Source organism: Panthera tigris, chromosome B4 (assembly GCF_018350195.1).
Source record: "Panthera tigris isolate Pti1 chromosome B4, P.tigris_Pti1_mat1.1, whole genome shotgun sequence".
Classification (NCBI taxonomy): Eukaryota; Metazoa; Chordata; class Mammalia; order Carnivora; family Felidae; genus Panthera; species Panthera tigris.
In genome coordinates this window covers 39,188,495-39,213,121 of record NC_056666.1, presented here as the reverse complement: position 1 = coordinate 39,213,121, position 24,627 = coordinate 39,188,495, and the positions used below count along the sequence as shown (strand labels likewise).

The 24,627-nt window shown below is 42.4% G+C and overlaps 1 protein-coding gene across 5 annotated transcripts in view; it reads right to left on the bottom strand.

The window, feature by feature from the left end:
• The window catches only part of DYRK4 (dual specificity tyrosine phosphorylation regulated kinase 4), a 52,354-nt gene that overhangs the window by 13,627 nt on the left and 14,100 nt on the right, over positions 1-24,627 (bottom strand). For 2 of the 5 annotated variants that reach the window (XM_042991614.1, XM_042991618.1), the window contains exons 4-12: positions 15,114-15,194; positions 14,266-14,382; positions 13,377-13,515; positions 12,159-12,319; positions 8,373-8,509; positions 7,897-8,070; positions 5,904-6,042; positions 3,223-3,304; positions 540-712 (exon numbers count right to left, since the gene is read on the bottom strand). In XM_042991614.1, coding sequence (XP_042847548.1) covers positions 540-712; positions 3,223-3,304; positions 5,904-6,042; positions 7,897-8,070; positions 8,373-8,509; positions 12,159-12,319; positions 13,377-13,515; positions 14,266-14,382; positions 15,114-15,194 — 1,203 coding nt within the window. The remainder of the gene's footprint in view (positions 1-539; positions 713-3,222; positions 3,305-5,903; positions 6,043-7,896; positions 8,071-8,372; positions 8,510-12,158; positions 12,320-13,376; positions 13,516-14,265; positions 14,383-15,113; positions 15,195-24,627) is intronic. The other 3 variants (XM_042991615.1, XM_042991616.1, XM_042991617.1) reach the window with 3 other exon arrangements.

Here is a 24,627-nt window from a genome sequence, read left to right as displayed (position 1 = left end):
ATTTCACTTATTTTTGGAATTTAAAAATCAAAACAAATTAACAAAGAAAGTAGAGACAAAACAAAAACAAAAAACAAAAACAAACTCTTAACTATAGAGGATAAATTGATGGCTACCAGAGGGGAGGTGGGAAGGGGAATGGATGAAATAGGTGAAGGGGATTAAGAATACACTTATCATGGTGAACACTGAGTAATATGTTGAATCACTACATTGTATACCTGAAACTAATATAGCGCTGTATGGTAATTATACTGGAATTAAAAAAAAATTGTTAATGGTAAATAAATAAATAAATAAAATGTCGCTATTCACAATATGCTGGAAATTTCATCCTCTGCAACTATTTAAATTTATGATAAAAATGCTAGGTGTCAACTCAAAAATGTACAGAGGGGCACGTAATTCCAAAAATATTTTAGGGAACATCCAACAGCAATAGTAAGTATTCAGGCCACTGCCCTACAGCGAGTCTGATGCAGCCCCATGTTTCAGAGTGTAAGCTGACCACCCTGTGGGACCTCAGTCCTCCTCCTCACCTCCATGATGCAGGCTAGCTGCTCTACTTCATTCTCCCCAGGAAACAGAGGGTAGCCCGTGTACAACTCAGCCATGATGCAGCCCAGGCTCCACATATCAATGGCCATGTTGTAGGGATGGCCTAGAATCACTTCTGGGGATCTGTAGAACCGGCTTTGGATATAGGTATATACTGTGAGGAAAGAAAGAGAGCCATCATGTAAAATCCTCCTCTCCAAAACACGCTCCTCCAGGGCACCTTCTCATGTGAGGGCCCAGGATACCTAACACTCCCTACCACTTTTCACTCTCTCAGCTTGGCAGGGAGATGGAAGTACAGCCAACCAGCACATCTGAGTCACACTGCATATTTAATCTCATCTCTCAAAATAAATAAATAAACTTAAAATTAATATAAAGCTAAATTTTCAACTATCATGTGAATTTGGGGTATAAATTTTCTTTTTTTTATTTTTAAAAAATGTTTATTTATTTTTGAGATGGAGACAGACAGAGCATGAGCGGAGGAGGGGAGAGAGAGAGAGAGGGAGACACAGAATCCGAAGCAGGCTCCAGGCTCTGAGTTGCCAGCACAGAGCCTGACGTGGGGCTCAAACCCATGAACTGTGAGATCATGACCTGAGCTGAAGTTGGACACCCAATCGACTGAGCCACCCAGGTGGCCCTGGGGTAGAAACTTTCTGAAAGTATTGTGATTTGCCAAGGGAAGAGGCATATTAAAATGGAAAAAGAAATACAAAATGCAGACTCTTCTAATATGTATTGAATATATTATGTTCATTGCATAAAGTATAGAAGGAAGACCCCAACAAAATCTGAACAAATGAAGCCAGCAGAAGAAGACAGTACTGTGGGGAGCCTAGATTTTACAGTGGTAGGAGAAATGGGACGTTATAGTGATTTCCACATGCTGTTATAGGGGTGGGACAGGGATTCTGCGGTCACTTCTCTGTTGTTTGCATTGGTTAGAGAAAACAGGTAATAATTTTGTGATTTAAAATACAATAAAGATAGGGGTGCCTGGGTGGCTCAGTTGGTTAAGCATCCAACTCTTGGTTTCAGCTCAGGTCATGATCTCATAGTTCGTGGGTTTGAGCCCCACATCAGGCTCTGTGCTGACAGTGCAGAGCCTGCTTGGGATTCTCTGTCTCCCTTTCTCTGTGCCCCTCCATTTGTGCTCTCTCTCTCTCTCTCTCTCTCTCTCTCTCTCTCAAAAATAAGTAAATAGCCATTAAAAAATAAATAAACAAAATAAATACATAATAAAAATGACTTTTATACTCTGCCTGCTTCCAAAATGGATTTGATGTACTTTGCAATCAAAGTACATATACGCACAGCATAGTTCTTTAAAAATTGATTTAATGAACAGTTATATAATCCTTAACATGTGCCAGGCACTATTCCAAGTGCTTTGTACAGAGAACCCTTTCAGTCCTTACAACAACCCTATGAAGCAGGTACTATTATTGTCCCCATCTAAAAATGAGAAAAATGAGGCATACAAAGATTCAAGAAATAATTAGAGTCAGTAAGCTGTAAGTGGCAGAGCTGGGATTTGAGCTCGGGATGTTTGAGTCTATATTGGCTAAAATAAAGATAAAAGGAAGTCAGAAAATATGTAAAAGGGAAATGACTATCTGAAATAAAGGATAGGATCATTATAAATTCCATTTGGAGCATCCTGGCAGCCAAGACAAGAGGTTGCATGCTTTTGTAGCTGAGAAGAGTAAGCAAATGAGTGCTTTGTGGGAGGCATATTGTTTTCTAGCTGGAATTTCTTTGGGGTTCCATACATAAATTGTAAAGAACATGTGTCTTCAAAAGTAGTGCTGCAAAATATTTGGAAACAGCCATCTTTCAGGGGTTTTTTTCAGCCTCTGATGAAGAAGGTCCTCTGATATCTCCTGCCACCATGAAAGCTGGTCCCAAAGTCCCCCTTTGGTGGGCCCTTAACCCAGTCTGTACATATTTGCAATCACTGCACCTGTCATATTACCTGTATCTTTGTTTCTTCCGCTGAACTGTAAGCAAGCAGAGCACAGAACATGTTGGGTTTATTTTGTTGTTCCTGTGCCCAGAACAGTAACAGACACATAGAAGATACTCTAAGTGTTTGTTAAATGGTACATGTTCTTGCCATCAAATTTGATAAAAGTCAAAAGAAGAGACACTTAAATCAAGTTCAGTGAAGTTTATGCAAATGTGCTCCAGGGATGCTTTCTGGATTCTAACCTGGAAAAAATATAGTCTACAGAGCCTAGGGCAGTGAATCCCAAATCTCAGAATGGCTGTGTACTCTAAAATGCAGACCCCTGGGTGTTCCCCCAGAAATTTAGGTTCGGTGCATCTGGGGTGAGGCCCTTGGAGCTGTAATTTTTTAGAGGCCTCAAGTGATTCAGATATACATCTGGTTAGTTTGGGGACCCAAGGCACTAGGATAATTCCAGATTCACAGAATCTGAGTGCTGCAAAGGACCCTTACGGTATTTGAGTCCAATCTTCTCATTTTGTAGATCAGGAAACTTAGAGAAGTGAAGCACCTTGTCCAAAATCATTCTTGCAATTGTTGTGACTGAGCCCAGACTAGAACCCAGGTGACCTCGCGTGGGAAGTACTGTTTCAGTAAGGGAAAGAACTCACATTAGAAAAATTCAGACAAAGGGGCCAGAATGGGCTTACCTTTCTGGTGTTCATAGCAACTTGATCCAAAGTCAATGACCTTAACAGAGACTTGGCCCTTTTGGTATAACACTATATTCTCCTAGAGAGAAGAAGAAAGACGTAGTTAGGTTTTAAAAACGTTGCTCTACACACTCTGTTTACCTGAATGCCTGCCATCTTCTGGGACCCAGTTCAAAATGTGACCACCTCCAAGTGGGCCTCCTCCCATGCCTTCTCCAAGCACCATGTTCTCCCCATTCCTCTGACTTCCTATTCAATTTGTGGTCTGCACCTCTTGTTTGGACTCAGTATTTGCTGCTTTTAAGTATTTCTTTTGCATAGATTTTGTCTCTTTCTGCATATAGAATGTGTAATTCCTGAACACTGTGGTTTATTTTTCTCTTCTTGGCACCTGGTTCTATCCCTTGCTTGCATAAGGTCTTAGAAATATCACTGAAAATTTAATGTTTCCATTAAGTGCTCCACCAACATACTGATATGTCAGTAATGGACAAAAAAAAAGGGCAATAATTTAATTCAAGTTGTGATTCTTTTGCTAACTTTGGGGGCAATGTGAAACCAACATCCCAGGAGAGTCATGGTTAAGCAAGCAGAGCTTATGGACTCTTAGAACATGAGGGTGTACTACCTAAAGGCTAGAAGATTAAAGTCCCAGTCATGGCTTCATGGATCTCAATATCAGATGGATTGACGATTATGAATATCAGATTAATTGCTTGCTTACTGAGTTCCTTAACTTTATTGATATGGCATAGCAGGCTTGGTCTAAAGCCTCTGGCACCACAAATTAAGAAAGTACAAACTTAGTCCATAATATCTGTTCTAGACAATATCTATATAACTTGAAGAATTCAATCAGCAAGTGTTTAAGAAGCAGACATTTCCAGTGTGTCTGCATCCCAATGGAAAGTCTCCTTAACTAAATGGGGCAGGCCTTCCTACCATATTGACAGAAACAGCTCTATAGAAGGGATGGATGCATCACAGGTCATTGAAACTAACCTTTGAGTACATAAGAATTAACTCCCTGATTCTTGATCCACACTCATCAAGCACTCTCCTGGTTGCATGTGTACTTTTCTACTGGGCACATATATTCTAGGTTACTATTTCTCAAGTAAACCTATTATGTCATGTCAATTTCCTTAGTAAGAGTCAGTACCCTAAGCCCAAAGACCATGGATCTTGCAAAGCTTAAATATGGAGAATAAATCAATGTATCACTATCCGGTGAGACTCCACCAGTAAACCCTGAAAGAACAACCCTATCTTGTCAATATTTAATTTTAAAAATATCTCACATTTACCTGATGAGTTTCTCCAAAGAGTTAAAGATAGAACTGCTTTATGATCCACTAATTGCACTACTGTGTATTTACCCCCAAAATACAAAAACACTAATTCAAAGGGATACATGCACCCCTATGTTTATAGCAGCATCATTTACAACAGTCAAATTATGGAAGCTGAGTGGATAAAGAAGATGTGGTGTATATATAAGCAATACAATATTATTCAGCTATAAAAAGGAATGAAATCTTGCCATTTGCAACAACATAGATGGAACTAGAAAGTATAATGCTAAGTGAAATAAGTCAGTTAGAGAAAGACATATATCATATGATTTCACTCATATGTGGAATTTACAAAACAAAACCAATGAGCAAAGGGAAAGGAGAGAGAGAGAGAGAGAGAGACCAAGAAACAGGCTGTTAACTATAGAGAACATACTGAAGGTTACCAGAGAGGAGGTGGAGGGGGATGGGTGAAATAGGGGATGGGGATTAAAGAGCACAATTATCATGATAAGCACTGAGTAATATATAGAATTGTTGAATCAATACATTGTATATTTGAAACTAATATACCACTGTATGTTAACTATACTGGAATTAAAATTAAAAACCCAAAAATTTTTAACTGTTTTGGGGGTGGGTGAGGAGAAGGGAATGAGGAAAAGTTAAGGGATATTTAAATATTTGTGAGGGTCATACTGTTTCTGGAACCAGTTCCTGACCCCACATTTTCACACTCTTATACCTTTCCCCTAGCTACCTGTACTCCTCCAGTTTGCAATCATTAATTCTTCTAACAAGCATTAATTTGTTGCCTACCATTATTATTGTCAGGTACCATGTCAGAGCCTGGGAATAAAATGGTGAGAAGACATGGTCCCTGACCTTGGGGGAGCTTGCAGTCAGTGGAAGATAAAGAAACCATTCCTACATAGCAACCAGTGCAATAGTAGAGCTAAGTACAGAATACCAGCAGGACCTGTGAGAAGGGCACATCCTTTTGGAATGGAGGAAGTGGTCAGAGATTTGCTGTACCCTTAAGACCACTTCAGAGTAGAAGGGACAGAGTCAGGATTTAGTACAGCAGTGCTCCATCTCTCTGCATAAAACGTCTCTGTATACCCTTAAGCCTTTCATAGGAAAGCCCTCAGACCTTCCTGTTCCTTCCTGTCTCGGTGATGCCACATCTCTCTGCATTGCCTTGATACCTGTCCCTTAATCTTTACTGCATCATTCTTGGTTTACATAATGTATAAACATAACTGCTTGGCTTCCACCCTGAAACCTTGGCCAAACAGCTTCCCAGTTTCCACTGGAGAATCGAACAGGGAAGTTTCTGAGGGTGGGAAACAGCTCCCTCGACAGGACAGAGCTTGTACTCACAGGCTTGAGATCACAGTGAATGATTTTCTCTACATAAAGCATTTGCAAACACTTCAAAACAGAGAGGGTGAAGCGCCGAACTATTGACAGACTGAAGCCTTGAAAGCTATTATTCTTCATCAGCTCATACAAGTTGATTCTGGAAAAGAGAGAGAGTGATGTGTATGTATCAGTGCAAAAGGTAGAATACTTACTTTGAACCTGCAAACCATCCCATATCACTTGATTTCCCTCTGGTAGTAGGCAAGTCTTAGACCAGGAGGCAAGACTTTTGTGTCGTATAACCTCAATTTTCCCTTTGATTCATGGTGGATCCAATGTGAAGCCCAACTGTGCTGGCCTCTCTGATGTCCCCTTGTTTCTTATGTGGCAAGGTCATTAAACCACTTTGTTACACATGTGGGTGTTAAAAGGTTGGACCAAACTTCTGAAATATTCATAGCTTCTTAGGCCGTTGGAAGGAATCTAGAAAGCCCAACACCCAACAAAGTGGCCACTCCTGCCCCAAATTGACAAGGCTATCTAAAGACATCAGGTTCCTGACAAGTAAGGGAAAAAGAGAGTGGGCAGATGGGGGCTGAGGCAAAATGGAGAAGCCCGACCCTATCTAAAGTGAGCCTGGCTGCTTGGTCCCATCTGACAGGGTTTACTGTTGCTAGATTACCCTAAAGTTTTTAGACAGGCAGAAGCCTGGACTACTATATGGAAGTCTGCTCTATTATATGAAATATGCTGACTTACAAATGTTGGAAACAAATGCAAAGCATTTTAACAAGAAAAGCGTATCCACGGGCTGCTAGTTTGTGACTCTGCAAACCTCAGTGATTTGGGGAGAGGTGGGAAAGAAAGGGCATGATCCAGAAACAACTCTGCATCAACTTCTTCCTAGTTTCCAATCTTCCATTCCTAAGCCTTCTCTAACACTGGCAGTATTTAGGAAGCTGTTCATTCTTGAGGGGTACAGATAAGATGTGAAGCTCCAGCCTCATCCTGACTGGCTGTGTGACCCTGGGAAACTCCCAGCCCCTTTGGTCTTTGGATTCTCCCTCTGCACACCTGCCCCTCCCGACCTCTCAGGGCTCTTTTAAGAACAATGGCATCTAACTGTGTACTGTGCCTTTCTAGGCAGCCTGGCTTGTCCATTTTGATGCATGGAAGATAACTCATCTCTGCCTACTGGAAAGCAGAGCACATTCCGCACTCATCAGAGATGGTGAGAAGGGTGCCATCCTTCCTTCTGACTCAAATTTAGCTGGTTCCCAGAATTTCACTGACAGCAATGGTGTCCTGGGGGCCCCAGGCTACCAGCTCAGTGAATCCCATAACACTGGGCCTCTGAGAGCCTACCCCAATTATCCCCCTTTGCTAAATGCACTCTGGGTTTCTGGTTTTGTTCAGATTGTGAAATACGGTCTTCTCAGAGAGAAAAGTAATCAAACTAGCATGCCCTTCCAATTAGCACACCCTTCCAGTTCCAATATTCAGCAAGGTGATGCCAGTCTATTTCAGTCAGGTTCTGTTCTCTGCCCCAAAATATCTGCTCATATCCTTATTTTCTCAAAATCATAGTTCTTTCCCTATGCTGAGCAGCTAGCTGCCTGTCCCCTTGGTTTCCAACCACTGCACCACAGGATTATAAAGCCAGTGAGTGGAGACATGGACAAGGACAGTCCCTTTCAACATATCTAAGTTTCAGTCTTGAGGGCAGGGAACTTATTGGTTATGTCACCCAGTTTGTCACCCAGAGCTTGTGCAGCACAGCCAGGGTATGCTGGCAGTTGACAGGCATGACTGAGGGATAGGGTGAGATGGGTAGCTTTAGGTCCAGCTCTTTGCTCCTTGGCTTTCTAGATAACTGAGTGGCCATTGTGTCCACTCTAGTCGTTAAATATTCACACCCAGAAAAATCTAGTGTTCTGACCTCAAAGTTTTTCTTCTGCCAATTTAAGCAACTTTTCAAAAGAAAATGAATTAAAGAGGAAAAGCAGCTGACCCCAAGAGTTCAAAGGTGATGCAGAGATGATTGCGAAAATAGAAAAAGTCTTTCATGTGCACCACATTGTAGGTGTTGTCTTTGTCCTTCCTTCTGAGAGCCTCCAGGATCTTCAGCTCCACCAGTGCCTGGTGGTGAAATCTGAAGGGGTCATGGAGTGGCAGGGAGGGCAGACAATGGGGACAGAGGACACAGTGTTATGTCATGCTGCAGCAGTAAGCCCCTTTCCCGAGCCTCTCCCCATCTCCCCAGCAAGACTGTCCAGAGGGGCAGAAAGCACTAAAAGCTCCACACTCTTGCCCCCTCTTTGCCCCATCGTGGAATCAGATAGGTAGAGAGAGAAAGAGGAAAAAGATGAGGAAGATCAGAAGAAAAGGCAGAGTCAGGAAGGGTTGGCATTATGAAGGGGCCAGAGTCATGCAGGCAACCCCCCCCACCCCCGCCCACCATGGTCTATACCATCTGCCAAGCCACACCTCTTCTTGTTCCTGATGATTTTCAAGGCCACCAACTCATTATTTTTGTGATCCAAGCACTTGGCCACCTGTCCAAAGGACCCTTTCCCGATCATCTCCAAAACCTCATAGCGGTAGGCAATGTGGTCATGCAGGACCTGCAGAAGCCAGGCCAGAGTGAGGAACAGAGCCATAAACTCTGGGACTTCCCTCACACTGGGGCCCCTGAGTCAGCTAAGGGCTGACTCCTAGAGGGAACTTTCTGAACTGCCAGGCATTGGTGCAACTCCCACCCTCCTCTCATTGCTGCTGCAGTGGTTAGGTTGTTGCCTAGATCCCAGGCTCCACATGTGGTGCCAGGAAAATTCCACAGGTTCTATCTGTCATACAGTGCAAAGAACATTGGATGGTCTTCAGAAAACTTGGGTTCCAGTCCCAGTCCTGCTACCACCTCTAGTTTTCCACATGTGTGGAAACCTATAAAGCAAGAGGATTAAACAAAGTGGCTCTAAGGTCGCTTCCAATTTAGACATTTCCTGATTCTTGAATGCAGTTGAGCAGCAGCTTCAGTGTGGAGGAAGTTCTCTTTCTTTCCCCTGATGTGTCTCCACCAATCAGAGAAGGCTTCGTGTCTGCTCTGCCTCCTTCTGGTCAGATCTGGTTCTCCTCTTGACTCATCCAGATTTAATTCTAACTTGGAGTTAGCAGTACAGAACTAGACTCTTTCTCAACCAAGAGGAGGAGCATTTTTCAAGACCCAGAATCACCCATGTCCCTTCATGGGCTGCAAACTAGAGAACAGGTATTTATTCACAGCAACAGGAAACCTTCAATTAAAAAGACTTTATCTGTGTGTCTTCAGACAAGTCACTTACTCACTCTGAGCTGAGTGCCCTCATCTGTAACTGAAGGTTCTGGATAAGAACCTCTAAGGCTCACTCTGGAAAACAGTATGGAGGTTCTTCAAAAAATTAAAAATAGGACTACCCAATGACCCAGCAATTGCACTACTAGGTATTTATCCAAGGGATACAGGTGTGCTGTTTTGAAGGGGCACATGCATCCCAATGTTTATAGCAGTGCTATTGACAATAGGCATGTATGGAAAAAGCCTAAATGTCCATCGACAGGTGAATGGATAAAGAAGATGTGGTATACACACACACACACACACACACACACACACACACACACACAATGGAGTATTTCTTGGCAATCAAAAAAGAATGAAATCTTGCCATTTGCAACTACATGGATGGAACTAGAGGGTATTATGTTAAGTGAAATTAGTCAGAAAAGGACAAATATCATATGTCTTCACTCATATGAGGAATTTAAGATACAAAATAGATGAACATAAGGGAAGGGAAGCAAAAATAATATAAAAACAGAGAGGTAGACAAAACATAAGAGACTCCTAAATATAGAGAACAAACAGAGGGCTGTTGGAGGGGTTGTGGGAGGGGGAATGGCTAAATGGGTAAGGGGCATTAAGGAATCTACTCCTGAAATCATTGTTGCACTATATGCTAACCAACTTGGATGTAAATTTAAAAATTTATTTATTTATTTATTTATTTATTTATTTATTTATTTATAAAAAAGAACTTCTAAGGCTCTGAGAATCCCTGATTCCTAGTTTTACATTCATGAATTTGGGAGAGGTGAAAGACAAATGTTTGTGTACAAGTTCTCAGGATGTACTTGTGATTCTGTGGTGGTGATTTGTTCATACAGCAGGAATCAAGATCATGAATATGAACAGGTACAACTTTACTAATATGTGGAAGTGGACTACTCCACCTATAAAGGTCTGTCATAAGAATGTACAGGGAAAGGGAAAGGGACAGGTTCTGCACATGTTGGTGTAAAGGTATTTGGTATATATTTTATACAGGCCACCAGTTTGGATATATCATAATTATTTGTCTACATGTCAACTTTGACAATGATTGTCATCACTTGAGGCCAAGGATCAAGTTGTACTCATTTTTATGGTTCCCTTCATATTTCCAGAGTCTAGCAGATGCCCCAGCATGGTAGGTTCTCTCTCAATAAATAGGTATTAAATTAACACTTGCTGACAAAATAGAAATGAGAATGCAGTGGGCTGCTTGTTTGGGAATTTAGCTCAGTGAATTGTCTATTTGTATGTGTATAATGTAATGAAGATGGAGATTTTGAGTGTACAGTGAGCATATGTTATCCCCCTTCCTGCTTCCACCAGTAACATAGCTGCCTAAGATCTAAGACTGAGGAACTGAGTTTCAGTGAATTAACTTAAAGGTAGTGCTGGCATTGCTGGGGAATTTCCCAGAGATTCTATGCCCGGGTAGGAGGGTGGGCAGGGAAGGGGTTGAGGATATCTGGATGAATTGGAGGTAAGGTTTACATTGGTGATTCTTGACCAAGGATCCATTATTAACCTATCCCTCTTTGAAACTTTGTGTATGTTCAGGGTGCCTCTTCTGGGATGAGGACTGATAGCTTTTGTCAGACTCCTAAAGGGATCCTTTGCCTAAAAATGTTGAGAACCAGGGCACTAGATAGAGGATGTGTGCTAGAAACTTTAAATCCATCCTTCTCAGAGTGTGGCCCAAGAAACAGCAGCATGGACATCACCTGGCAGATTTTGAGAAAGGCAAAATCTCAGGTCCCATCCCATACCTGCTGGATAAGAGCCCACATTTTTAACAAGATCCCTAGGTAATTTGTGTACATAGTAAAGTTTGAGAAACACAGCTCTAAATACTCTTAAGAAGTATGTCTCTTCTATGAAGCCTCACAGACCAATCTTGTCTCCTTTAAATGTAAATGAGTTGTGAGAAAATGACCAGAGAAGGAAATTCCCAGCAGCCCAAAAACCTAATGGACTAAGTATCACACACATCTGGACATCTTCAGAAGTGGACATTTCTTTCCAAAGCAAAAAAGACACTTTTCACCGCCCAGATTTCACTTTCAGGCTGGTAAGAGGCACTGTCCTGAGGAATTCTCAGATACAATCAGAAAAGGAGGAGAGATTCATCTTTGCTAGGATCCATCTTTGGAAAACTGAAGAAAGTTGAGCATTAGGGACCAGGGGCTACAGTGACAAGAAATTTTTTTTTTTTTGGTTGTGAGTAAATGGCAATTAAAATAAAATAGAAACAGGTCCATGTGTGGACTTGTATGGAAGACCCAAAAAAGAGAATGCTGGGAAGAATGCATCTTATTCCATGGACTCTGGCCTTTCCAATGGGTCCAGGTTTGTGCACAAGAAGAGCTTGTGGGAATGTGCCAAGGATGCAAATCTGTTACCCCAAATACTCTTGGAGAAATCAGTATTGACAGCAGAGTAGTTGTTATATTAATTACATGTTTTCCCATTTTTAAACATGGCATGTTCCCATTTCCCATTTTTAAACATGGCATTTCTCAAAGCATTAGAGACTGTTAAAAACTGAGAACAAACTGAGGGTTGATGGGGGGTGGGAGGGAGGGCAGGGTGGGAGGGAGGGCAGGGTGGGTGATGGGTATTGAGGAGGGCACCTTTTGGGATGAGCACTGGGTGTTGTATGGAAACCAATTTGACAGTAAATTTCATATATTAAAAAAAAAAAAAATTATGCTGTGGAAAAAAAATAAATAAATAAATAAACATGGCATTTCTTTGGTTTAGAACCTACTAGAATCCTTCAGGATGCCTAGTCCAAGGTATATTGGCACCAAATGCTATCAAATACCCCACACCTTTTTCCTTTCCAGATTACCTCTTGTCCCCAAGCCCTAGGCCCCTGGAGATACCATGATCTACTCCCCTGTCACCTTCATATAGGAGCCATGTTCATCATCAAAACTCGTTTTGCTGAACTCAGGAGTCACGTGGAGCTTCTTTGCTTCCAGCCCCAGGAACCACAGCTCCGTGTAGCCCAGGATCTCACTTTGTTCATAAGAAGACAGCTGGTTCTTAAAAAACTTTAGGGCCTCTGTGTGAAAGACACTATCATTGTCAGTTGAGGCAACAAGGGGATTTTCCCAGAGGGCTGATGATGGCACCCCTTCCAGCTCATGAGTCAGTCACTCTTTTCCTCAACTAGATGGCTTACTAAGGATCATGTGTCTTTAATCTCACAGGATAAAAATGTAAAGGATAAATGCTAAGGTGTCATATTCATTTCAACAAATCAGGAGGGAAACACAAGGGAAGGGAAAGGGAGAATTTAGACCTCAAAAAGCTATGAGTTGCAGCAGCATGGTAAAAATTCCAGACATAAACCTAGTGTCAATAATAGTATGTAGTTATGGCAGCAGTTTCCAAGTTAATATGGTTTGGGGCTACACAAATGGTTTATCCTGGGAGGGTTTGCAAACGATGACTTCAAGGACCCGACAGGTAGTTTAAATGCAACTTTAAAGGGGCCCAGGAGATATTCCCACTCAAATCTGCAGCTAAGCCAATGAGTACCTCCAACTACAAGGAAGGAATGTGTGTTCACTCTTCTCTAACCCTCACTGATTGCCAGACCCCATCAGGTGTTTGGTGTTTGGTCTGAGGGCAGGTGGGGTAGGAGAGGGAACTGCTGGAAGGAAAAAAGACATGAGAGAGAAAACCTGTGTGAAGGGCAGTCATGTGAAAGCTGAAAATGGCATATTCTTAGCTCAGAAGACAGAACCATGACCTAAGAGCACTAGGAGCAGATATCAGCTCTGTAAAGGCAGAACTAGCTCAGAACTGAAGTGATGTGCTCATGAATGGTTCCCAAGATTGTTTAAGAAGAAGGACAATAATTTCAAAGCTGCAAGTAAAGAGCTCTAAGCATTGGATAGTGTCGGCATAGTGGATGTTGGTTCTCCTCCTTTGAATTCTAATAGAGGATGAATGTCTGAACCTTGTGAGAAGTCAGGCTCCTGGCCAAAAACTGATGTGTGATTTTTCTGGCCCAACACCTGGAAGCTTAGCCCTCCCCACCCAGTTCATCTTGTGACACCTTGGCCATCTAGAACCAGCCCCCACTATACTCTGCTACCACTCCAGAGACATACCTGCTGCTGTCAGAGGCACCTTGTGCTTTCTTGGTGGTTTCTCCTCTGGCTTGGGATCTTGGGTTTTAATGCTTGAATGGAAAGGCATTTCTGAAGTCTTGAGCTCAGAAGCTGACATCTGATTGTGAGTCTGATTCTCCTGTCCAGACAAAGAGACTTGAAATAAAGGACTGCTTAGACTTCTCCTGGGTGTCACCAACCATTTATCAGACCAAGGACACCCACATCCAGCCAGACTCTTCTCCTTCCTTCCCATGGAGAAAATGGTAATTATGAGACATTAGGTTTTCTCAATCTTCCTCTCAAAGGAATCAATCTCATGATTCTCTGTGAGGCCCATGCACATTACCATGTGTAGTTGACTACCCCAGTGACATCTTACTGCGGGAAGAAATGGAATAGTTTTTTTTTGTTTTTTTTTTTTGTTTTTTTTGTTTTTCTTTACTGCTGCTCGGGAGAAGGCCAGTTCCTAACTAGATAAAGTGACTTGACCAAGGGCACAAACACATGAACTTAATGTGTCTATAATACCTCTTTAACTTGGCACTTTCTCACATCTTATTTGGCCCTTACATAAAAAAAAGGGGACACTGGAGGAAAACAATTATTCTGTATTCTTCTACCATTTGTACATCAGACATTTCATTCTTCCTTTCCACAAAGAATCCTCATGACAATCCTATAGAGAGCCCATTTTGATTAAAGAAGGTCAGTGATTTATTCAATAAGGTTTGCATTCATTGTAAGGGGTGAGAACAGGACTAGAGCCCAAATATTCAGGTGCCATTGTGCTTTCCCCACCATCCTAGGCCTTCATAAACTTGGTTGTAGACTGAAGTCACATCTTTAACCTGCCTGCTCAGGGCCAGGTCCATTGCCCTGTACTTACCTGATACAGCAAGGGTGGCTTTAGCAAGATTTTGTTGCTGATGTGTGGGAGGTTAACCATGTTCTTCTTCCCCTTGGTATCCACAAAAGGGAGTGAAGTAATGCTGGTGTTTGTATTCTATATAAGAAGGAAGTGGATAAGGTACAGACGCCTCAGGCAAGAGATCTATGTCTTCAGGGAGTCATTTCTCCCAGGTTTCCCACCAGAGCAAGAATGAGCCTAAACCAAATACAGGCCTAAATCTATTTTCAAAGCTCTTGTAGAGAAAAGTAGAGTGGAAAAGCATATGGGCTGTGGGTTTGAATCCCTTCTCCATCACGTACAGCTGTAGACCTTGAATGGGTGACACAACTCTTCCTTTAAGTTTTAGTTATCTCATCACTACCATGGGGACAAAAATGGGATCTACCTCATAAGGGTTTTGTGAGGTAAATGAGGCAACTCATGTAGAGCATTCCATAAGTGTTAGCCATTATTATCATCATTTCAATATCTTACCACCATAATATGGGGCAGTTCTTCCTGCTATATAATTTACATCTTCCTTGGTACAACATAAGCTCCCACCTCCTCTGCATTATTGATTTGACCTCACTTGGACCCCTGTCCCCATGCATTGACTGATTGATTTATTGATTATGAGAGGTAGTCTATCTATCTATCTATCTAGTGAATAGCAACATTTAAAACTGTGTGGAGATGAGGCAATGGTGATGTGGATAGAGCATATGCATCATATTATGCTGAGGTGACCAAAAACGCCTCTGAAAAGCTACCCTGTAGCTGGGAAGCTATCCTACCTATCCTCATCCTTCCCTAGAGAAAACACACTAAGTATCACTTCCTACCTTAGGCAAGAGTCGACTCATTCTGAGGTTCTTGATCTTGGGAGGTGGCTTCTGGACTTGAACCAAAGGCTTACACTCAACCTAGATCAAGTACAACAGTATTGGAATAGTGCTTAGCATGCTATTACCTCAAGCTGTTGAGACATATGTTTTGCTTCATTATCACAATCAAGATACACTTGAAGCCAGCTCTCCTGACCCCAAAGCTAGGAAGAGCTAAGAGAGGCTCAAGAAGTACTGAATGAATGTACAAATGAATGCATATAGAAACAAGTGTTCTTTCTCACAGTGCTTATCCTGGATTGAATTTTACTATGGTTTTCATACTTTTTTAAAAAATCCATAGAAGCCTTTCTTCAAATAAAATCTTAATTAGGCACCCTGGACAGGGGAAGAAGTAAAAGCTGAGCTGTTCTTTCTACAGAGAAGGAAATGCCCATAATCTTGCCAAGGGACTCTTTATGCCCTCAGAGTGGCTCTGAAGGTGCCCTAGTGGAACCCACTAGAATACAGAAGACCAGCCTGAACACCAGTGATTGATCAGAAGAGATTTCACATCTAGAAAGGGGTCTGGAGGAAAAAGACCAAAACAGCAGAGCTGTGTCCCCCAAAGGGTGGCAAGCACACAAGGAAAGTGTGTGACATAATTGTATATAATACAAGATAACAGTTATCTAATGGTTATGCATTTATTTTAGTATCCACGTAAAAACTATAGCACATTAAACCTGTAATTTTGTAGTTGTTACTATGTAAAATGATATTAAACTTTAAGGCAAAGACAAAAACAAAAACAAAGTGTGAGTGTTATGGAGATATGGCAAAAACCATGAAGGTGGCACTGAAATGACTAAAGTTTAGCAAAAACAGGCTACAGTTTGAATCTAGGTTCTGCTCTTTGAAGCAGAACTCATGGGTTCCCTCCTTCCAGCCCTCTCTTAGGGAACTGAATGACACTTACCCAAAGCTGAGACAAGCTGGTGCCAGATCCACTTCTATAAAATTTGGTATACTGGCCACATTGAAATAGGAACTGCGTACTTTAATATCATCCAGCATAGCTAAGCACTCTACAGAGCTATAATGAAGGGAACCATTTAGAATAGTACATCTTGACCTCCTAGAATAGGGACATGCTCTGAGGGAGAATGGGCTGCATAGCATGTCTCATAGCCTTACACCAAACTAATTTGATTCGTTAACATATACTAATGCAGGATTTGATTGTCTATTGAAAAGGCAATGATGCTATCTGAGAAAATACTGCAGTCACAAATCTCAGAGTCCCAACTTCTCATCAAATAAGTTTGTGGGACTAAAACTTATAACAATCACCAACAATGACAAGCTAGCATTGAGAACAAGTTGGGGAGACTGGACAGAAAAAAATATATTAACAAAACACAACTAAATACCAAACAAAGGGCATGAAGATTGAGTGTCAACAAAGAAGGAAGTCTTCCTTCCCAGGTGGATATGAGGAGGCTTTGTGGAAAGGGTGTCGCTGGGCCTGGGCTTTAACTGGGAGGAAGGGTAGAGAGCATGTTCATTAGGTGAGACAATATCTGGGAATGCTCTGAGGGTTTCCACTGCTCATGCTGGGTAAGCTGGAGCAGAGGGTACACTGGATTGTGGAAGGCACTGAATGCTAAGGTAAGATATGTGATCTTTATCTAATGGGCAATAGTGAATCACTGACAGTTTGTAAGGCTGGGAGTTACATATGCAGAGCAGTATTTCAGAAAGACCCTTCTAGCAGCAATGTGGCATAAAATAACAATCAGACAAACTCTGAAATCAGACCTTAGTTTTCAATCCCAGCTCCACTACTGATTAGTTGTTTAACCTGGGGCAAGTTATTAACCTTTTTTTCATGTAATATGGAGATAATAACAGTACCATCTTCCTAGGGTTGTTGTAAGTATTAAATGAGTTCATACGCATAAAGTGCTTAAACCAGTGCCTTGTATAAGCCAAGGGTAAGTGTGTGCTAGACCTCATTGTCCTCTTTTGTAAAATGAAGAGTGATTTTGGTTATTTCTCATGAAACAAGAAAATCATGGACTTAGAAATGATGGAGAATGAGCAAGATGATGCTGAACTTAAAATGGTTAAAGGAATTGAAGATGTTTAACATGAGAGAAGATAAAATAAAATATCTTGGAGGTTAACAATTCTGATACTGCCATCATATACACTGGAATCAGATGACTAAATAAATGGACTACAGATGACAGGAACCAGGTTTCCCAACGTTGGACTGGAATTTATAGATAATCAAGATCAACATCAACATTATCACTATGTGATAATAGATTAGAGTTGGAGACATAAGTAGGAACTCATGTTTAACTCAATGTACATACAAATAGTTACACATAGTTATATTTATAAATATGTGTATATGCAAGGGTTAATACATGTGCGTGTGTGTGCGTGTGTGTGTGCGCACACACACACACGCACACACATTTCTTTGTTTTATTAGCTTGAGAGGTCCTAAAAGAAATAACACCCCAGTAGAAACAAGGGAACCTAACACTCACAGCTTGGTTTTTAATACCATTCTCCAGTAAAAGGAACCAAGCTCCTTAGAGAAATGATTGGTTCTAGGACTGAAAAAATGTACAAGATGAGCCTGGAGTATCTTCTAGTGACATAAAGTAAGGAAGGAGTAAAAAAACACAAAAACAATAACAAAACAAAACAAAAAAACACATTGATAAGAGTGTGTCAAAGGGGCATAGGAACCAGCTGAAAAAGTTCCCAATGGCCAAAGCTGGAACAACTGTAGCAACAAAATAGTGTTGGTTTGTAACACAAACTTTAAAGCAAATATCTATGAATCCATACAGATATAAATGAATGATTTAATAAAGAAATTGGCAGAAGAAAAGAAATCTTCCATGCAGAAGAGTACCTAATATATTATACAGATACTCCACCACAGAGGATGGGAGCACAACTCCCCACTTCTTAAGCTGTGCATAGTGGCTGGTTTCCCAAAAGTATAACAAGGAAAGAAGAGAACAAAAGCAACTTTACAGGAGAAACCAGACAAACACTACCTCAGCCAGGTAATCTAGTCAACATCAGCAACCATGAAGCATGTAGATAGTAGGTGTCATTGATATAATTTGATGAAATGGCATTTTGCTTTAGTGGTCTTCTTCCCAAAGCCTACAACCCCAATCACATCATGAGAAAAACAGACAAATTCTGATAGAAAGTCAACCCACAATATACGTGGTCAGTATTCCTCAAAACTGGCAAGGTCATTGAAAACAACCAAAGTCTGAGAAACTATCACAGCCAAGAGGAGCTTAAGGGGACATGACAGTGAAATGTAATGTGACATCCTGCGTAGGAACATGGAGTGGATAAAGGACATTAAGTGACAATTAAGGAAATCTGCCTAAAGTGTGGAGTTTAGTTAAAAATGTATCGCTGTCAGTTCATTATTGTAACTAAAATACCACACAAATAGAAGATTTTTAATAGCAGGGGAAACTGGGTGTGAGGTATAGAGTGGTATAAGGGAACTCTGTAGTAGCTTCTCAGCTTTTCTGCAAGTCTAAAACTGATCTTAAATAAGTATATTAATAAAACAAACAAAACCCCTGAGGGGAGGGGTGATATCAGAAGGGCTATTGCTTATGACTCAGTATGAACTTGCTCTACGTGATCTGAAGGATGGAATGAGGTCAAAGTGTGGGATTTATAGAGAGGTAGTTTCGAGTTCAATAAAAAGAAGGATTTTCTAGAGCTTAAATGGAACGGGAGTTCTTATGAGGTAGTGAGTTCTTCATCAATGGAAGTGCCAAGTCCACCTAATGAGCACCTGTGAGAAATGTGCATGGACTCAGTGAGTGGGCAAGATGTAACCTCCAAAGTCCTATCTGTCTCAAGACTCATTCAAGTGAACCCTAGGAGTGCATCTTGAGTGCACCCGTCATCCTCTCATGGAACCAACGTTGAGGACCATCGTATAGAACAATGTTTCCCAACTTCGTCATACCACACCACACATAAAAAATTATATTTGTGTGACACTCTGGGGCAAAAAGAGGGGGCAGCTCATAGACAGACGCTACCAACACAGGGTTCCAGCTGCCTCAGGCTCATCTGCCCTGAGGGCTGCTGATCTCTACAACTGTGCACACCTCTACCAGTGTGTCCCACAAGTTTACAAACTTTCTGCTTATTTGTCTCCAGCAGCTTCCTCAAGAGACACACGATGACCCATAACAACATTTCATTCTATCGTGGTATCCCCAGGAGGCAGGAAGAAGAGTGTGATCTCCCATATTCACAGTGGCAAAGCAGAATTTTTCCTTTAAGACCATGAGCTTTGTGGCACTGTTCTATGATCCCTGACTAACCTCTGAGCCAATGTAACAGGAATCTCTAACAGTCATGAGATCTATCTCCAAATTTAGCGTTCTCAGTGTAAAAAATGTTTTATTCACAGGGTACATAGCATAGGCAGTGACTCCTATGCTGTCTAAAACCTGGGCACTGGCCCAAAGCTAGAGAAGCCTCTGGAGGAGCCAGGAGATAAAAAGACAAGTTATCTGAGGATGCCACCAGGGCCCTTTCACGGCTTCTTTTTATGAGCATCACTGTTTTTGGAGGCCTTCTCAACAGCCAGGATTGAACTATGAAGCTCCTCTATTTTCCAAATTTCTTATACAAACATGTACTGCTTTTATAATTTAAAAATACCGTTATTTAAAAACAATATTATAACAAAGAACTCTAAATGGTTCATTGCAACACTAGCGGGGAAAGGCAGTGACAATGGCAGGGGGCAATCTTTCCGTGAGAGCCTGAAACAGAATCGACCTGAGAAGACACTGTCAAGGAACCTGGACTCAGAGCCTCAGAGCATGGACACTGCACTGTACAGATCAAAAAAGGGAGGGGAACCCCCGTGTTCACAAGTGGGCTCAAGTTGCTAGGAGACCCCTGTGTTCACAAGTGGGCTCAGGTTGCTAAGATTCCCCCACGTGTAGGCCCATATTCAAATCTTGGGATTCTCCTGGGGTCTCCAGCTATTCTTGCTGTCACTGGGTAATGATCCAGAGGGTCTAGGCACTGCCCCAACATGCATGGTGAGAAGGCTGGTCGATCAGAAGCCTGGAGTCTCAAATCCTGACCCTGGGCCCCTCCTCCACCTCTCTTGTGTCTCCGTCTTCTGAGCTAGAGACTCTTAGGTTCTCACACTTCTTTTGTTTTCTCAGCAAAAGAAAAAGGCAAATTCTATCTCACTGCTTTGCAAAAGCCACCTCACCTTTCTCAAATAAAAGCTGAGTTTGGCTTAAAAGGTAATTCGAGGAAGGTGGGAAAGCTGAAACCCAGCTGAAAGCTCCACCCCCCACCCACATCCCCAACATTCAGGCAAAAGAGGTAACAGGTGCTAAACCATTCCAGTTGCTTATTCCTGTGACTTGCTCTCAAGGATTCTTCCAGGAACACCTAGGTCCTGCCTCCCAGGCCAGGAGGATATACAGAATCACAGAGTTGGGATGGACTTTACTGATGCATTCATTTTTAACATATTTACTGAGCGTATCTATGTGTCAGGCAGTGTGCTAAGCACAGATCACACAGTCCAGAGGTTTCAAATTTACTGAAAAGCTCTTAAAATGTAGAATCTCCATCCTGACCCCAGACTCCTTAGTGGTGGGGCCTAGAAACCTGTATTTTTTAAAAAGTTTCCCAAGTGAGTAATGTGCAGCCAGAACGGGAGCCACAATCTAATGCCATCCCCTCCTTGGGAATTCATCTCTTCCTGCCCTGAAGTTGGCTTTCTTTTATGTCCTTGATGTTTATGTTTCCTTCCTTATTTTTTGTGAATTCTTATCTCCCCTCAGCAAGAGTGTACAGCAACAAACATGAGGCCCCTCAAGAGTTTTCCCTCTGGATGGTTCATGTAGGGGGTCCCCACAGTGCCTAGCCATGTGTTAACATCCATGGCACCCATAGTCACAAGAGCCTGGACTGAGCTGAGACCACCTGCAGAGACAATCTTGCATTTTCTGGGTGTCTGGGATGGGGGCAGGGCATGTCATCTTCCTTGCTGGTACAGTGGGATTAGCTATAGGCTGCTTCTAATGAAGGCTGCCTCTTCGTATGTTGTCACAGGGGCATGCCTTTGTTATAAATCTGGATTATTCAACACAAGCTGACTGCAGTAAGCACAACCTCCCACTTGCAGGACTGAATGAAAATATTTTCAGAAACTTGCAAATTATCATTTATGATTTCCTACCATGGGTGGCATAATTGTGTGAGAATGGAGATATCCCTCCAAGACTCTGCCCACCATATCCCTAGTTTAGGCACCTGTTGTAACGGTCTCCTAAGCACTACCCTGCCCCTTCCCCAATCCATACTCTACTGCCTAAGACCTCAGAAATTAAACATGAACCTCTGATCTTGTTGCTGCACTCCTTAAACCTCCCCAATGACTTCCCAGGGCATGGATGTCCTGGCATAGAAACCTTCCCAGCTTCATCCCTTGTCATGGCCTTGGCCCTGACCTTTTGGCTCCAGAAATAATGAATGCCTTGCAGTTCTCAAACACTTTGTTGGTTGCACATCTCAGCACTTCTGCTCCTGCTGTTTCTGCTTGGAATATTCTCTCGTTGCCCAGTTGTCACCTTCCTCCATTCCAAGTCCTTGTCATTTAACTTTGTCATTGTTCTTGAACTTCCAAGTTCAAGTCCCAGCCAAAGTGCCACATTCTCCATGAAGCCTCCATAGCCACTGCATGTGTAACTTTCCCACTACCCCATGCTTCATACTTGCTCTGACCACAGCACCTGCAAAGGTTTGTTACCCAAGGTTGTCTTACATCTGCCTTCTTCTGCCAGACTATGAGACCCTTTAATATAAAATCTGAGTCTTATTTCAGAATCCCAAGCCTAACATGGTATCTCACACATAGTAGTCACTTAAATATTTTCCAAAGGAAGGAAGGGAAGGAGAAGGGGCAGACTGAAGGAGCAGGAAATCCCTAGTACTTGTTCTCAAAGACTTGAGCTGACTCTCAGTCACCTGGGATGATGAGGGAGAATAAGGCAAGCTGAGGGCAAAGTACAGGCTAACAGCACCCTTCCACACCCAGGTGGGATATATGTGATATTCCTCAAACACCCATGGCTTCCCAAGAATAGGGGAAAGGAAAGAAAGTAAATGGTTGACTGACAGAGATCACAGTCATGCAGGATGGGAGTCTCCTTCGTTTACAGGTAACTCAGTAAACTGCAAGAAAAAGGCAATTTTATCCATAGCCTAATATCCAGAAACCTATAGACTCTGTTTCCTGGAGCCCTAATATCACCCTCATCAAGAGGTAAGGGGGGGTTAAGTGCTTGCCGTAGTGATATGAGAAACAAAGACAAATGAAAAATTAAATTTCCTTACTGCCTACAGCCCATGGACAAGTTCTTGAAACAAGCAGAGTGACCTTCCTCTAGGAGCTCAGCTGACTCGATGATGACACTTTGCTAGGGGCAGAAGGGAACCTTGGCTTAATATTATCCTGACACCCCACCTCCTCAGGATCCTGTAAATCTACTTTAACATATACAAATTCCTTTGGAAACTTCTTTTATCTCAACTCCTCCAGGATTTATGCTGACAATCATACTCCAAGCTTATAGCCCCCTGATATACATCTGAAGGATCCCATGATGGAGGTTTTACTAAACAGTAATAAATGATGTCTTTCTAACAACAGCTAGCCCCTCAAGGTCCTGGAAACCTTGCTTCCAAAATTCCTTAGATAATTATGCTGTCCCTAAGCCCCTCCCAACCTGAAGGTATATAATCACTCTTCACAACCCCAGTGCAGCTCTTTCTGTCCATGGGTCCTGTCCCTGTGCTTTAAGAAAATCACCTTTTTTTGCACCAAAGATGTCTTCAAGAATTCTTTCTTGGCCATTGGCTCCAAATCCCACTATCACCCCAAAACCCCATCAGGGAGGCAGTTGAGCTTGGATGTCAGCGTCTCTGCCTTGTTGATAGTCCACTCTCTCCCCCATGTCACCACATTCCTTCTCCTAGTGGCTTCCTCTCCCACCAAGGGCCAGTGCTCTCCTGCTCCCTGGCACTTCCTTTTGGAAGGAATGCCTCCTAGTCAGCAAATGCACAGAAGAGAATTCCCCTGTCCATACCCTCTTCTCAAAGGTAGTTTCATTTTCAAAGAGAAAGCCTAGAAAAGCACATATTTTGGTGCAAATGAATGAATCTCTATTCACAGAAAACTTCCTGGTGCTGGGGAACTAGATGAAAGAGAAATCCCATGTCCTGCATCAGTGCCCTCTCCCTGGTGGCACTGTGCCTTCCTCTTCTCTACTTTGCATTCTCCTCAAGCCAAGCCCCCACAACGACATGTGTGGTTTACCCCTCCATCACAGTGGAGTATATTTTCTGCCCCTTTATAGATAGCTAAAGGATAATAGGTCAGGTCCCTTTGCAGGGCTCATTAGAACAGAACCTCAAGGCTCACTGTCTCATCTTATTACCTTGGACAGAGCCCTGGGTGTCCTCCTCATTGGCAAAGTTCAGGGGAGAACGCAACTGGACTCTCAGCAGGCATCAAGGCCACCCTGGTCTCCTGCCCCTGGGCCACCCAGCCTTTGCAGAAAGGCACACTTCCATCATACCACCCCACCTTGATCATACCTCACAGGCTATTTTTCTATTTTCTCAGCTGGCTCCTCCTTGTCTCTTCCTCTTCCCTGTTAATTAAAAAAAAAAAAAAAAAAAAAAAAAAATCCCCCAGTGCATGGCCAGGGTTGGATGAAGCTCAAGTTTGATGATATCAAATCACAGCTTCCTCCTTGCAGGCTCCATAATCCCTTCCCAGAAGCCAGAACAACTGAGAATTCAAAACAAATGCATTAATGCAGAGAAAGGGTGTGATGAGAAGAGAGAAAAAAAAATCTTTGGGGATTCTATATAGAGCACAACAAGTTTGACAATTAGGCCCATCAGAGCACCATGAGAGCTGGGAGAAAGAGGCGGTTGCTAAGCTCCTCACATCCCCAGCTAAGGCATTAAGCTACTATCACTGCACAGAGCTTAGGCAAATTGCAGCATCTCTCCCATGGCTGGCTACTTCTAGCTAAGCTTCTGCCCTGAAAGCCCCTTTGGTGTGTGAAGAAGCCCAGGATGCTTGGACAGAAAAGAGTAGCCTCTTGCTTATACTCACAGCCAAGCCTGGACTCAGGAGACCCATTAGAAGAGTGAACACAGCCAACCACTTGGGAGGGCCAGACTTTCATCTCACTGATCCAGTATCCTCTCTGGAGTCCTGCCCACCAGGCTGTGTCCCTGGTGAAGGTGGAGGAAGGAGAGCCTGGGCATCCTTAGGGCTTGAGGGAGGGGCAAGAGCTTGAGTCTGAAAGCCCAGATGCTTGGAGCCATTTTCTAATGGACTTAGTGCATGGCCTAGGGGGAAACATATCCCTTCTGATCTTCTGATAAATGATGTTTGGATACT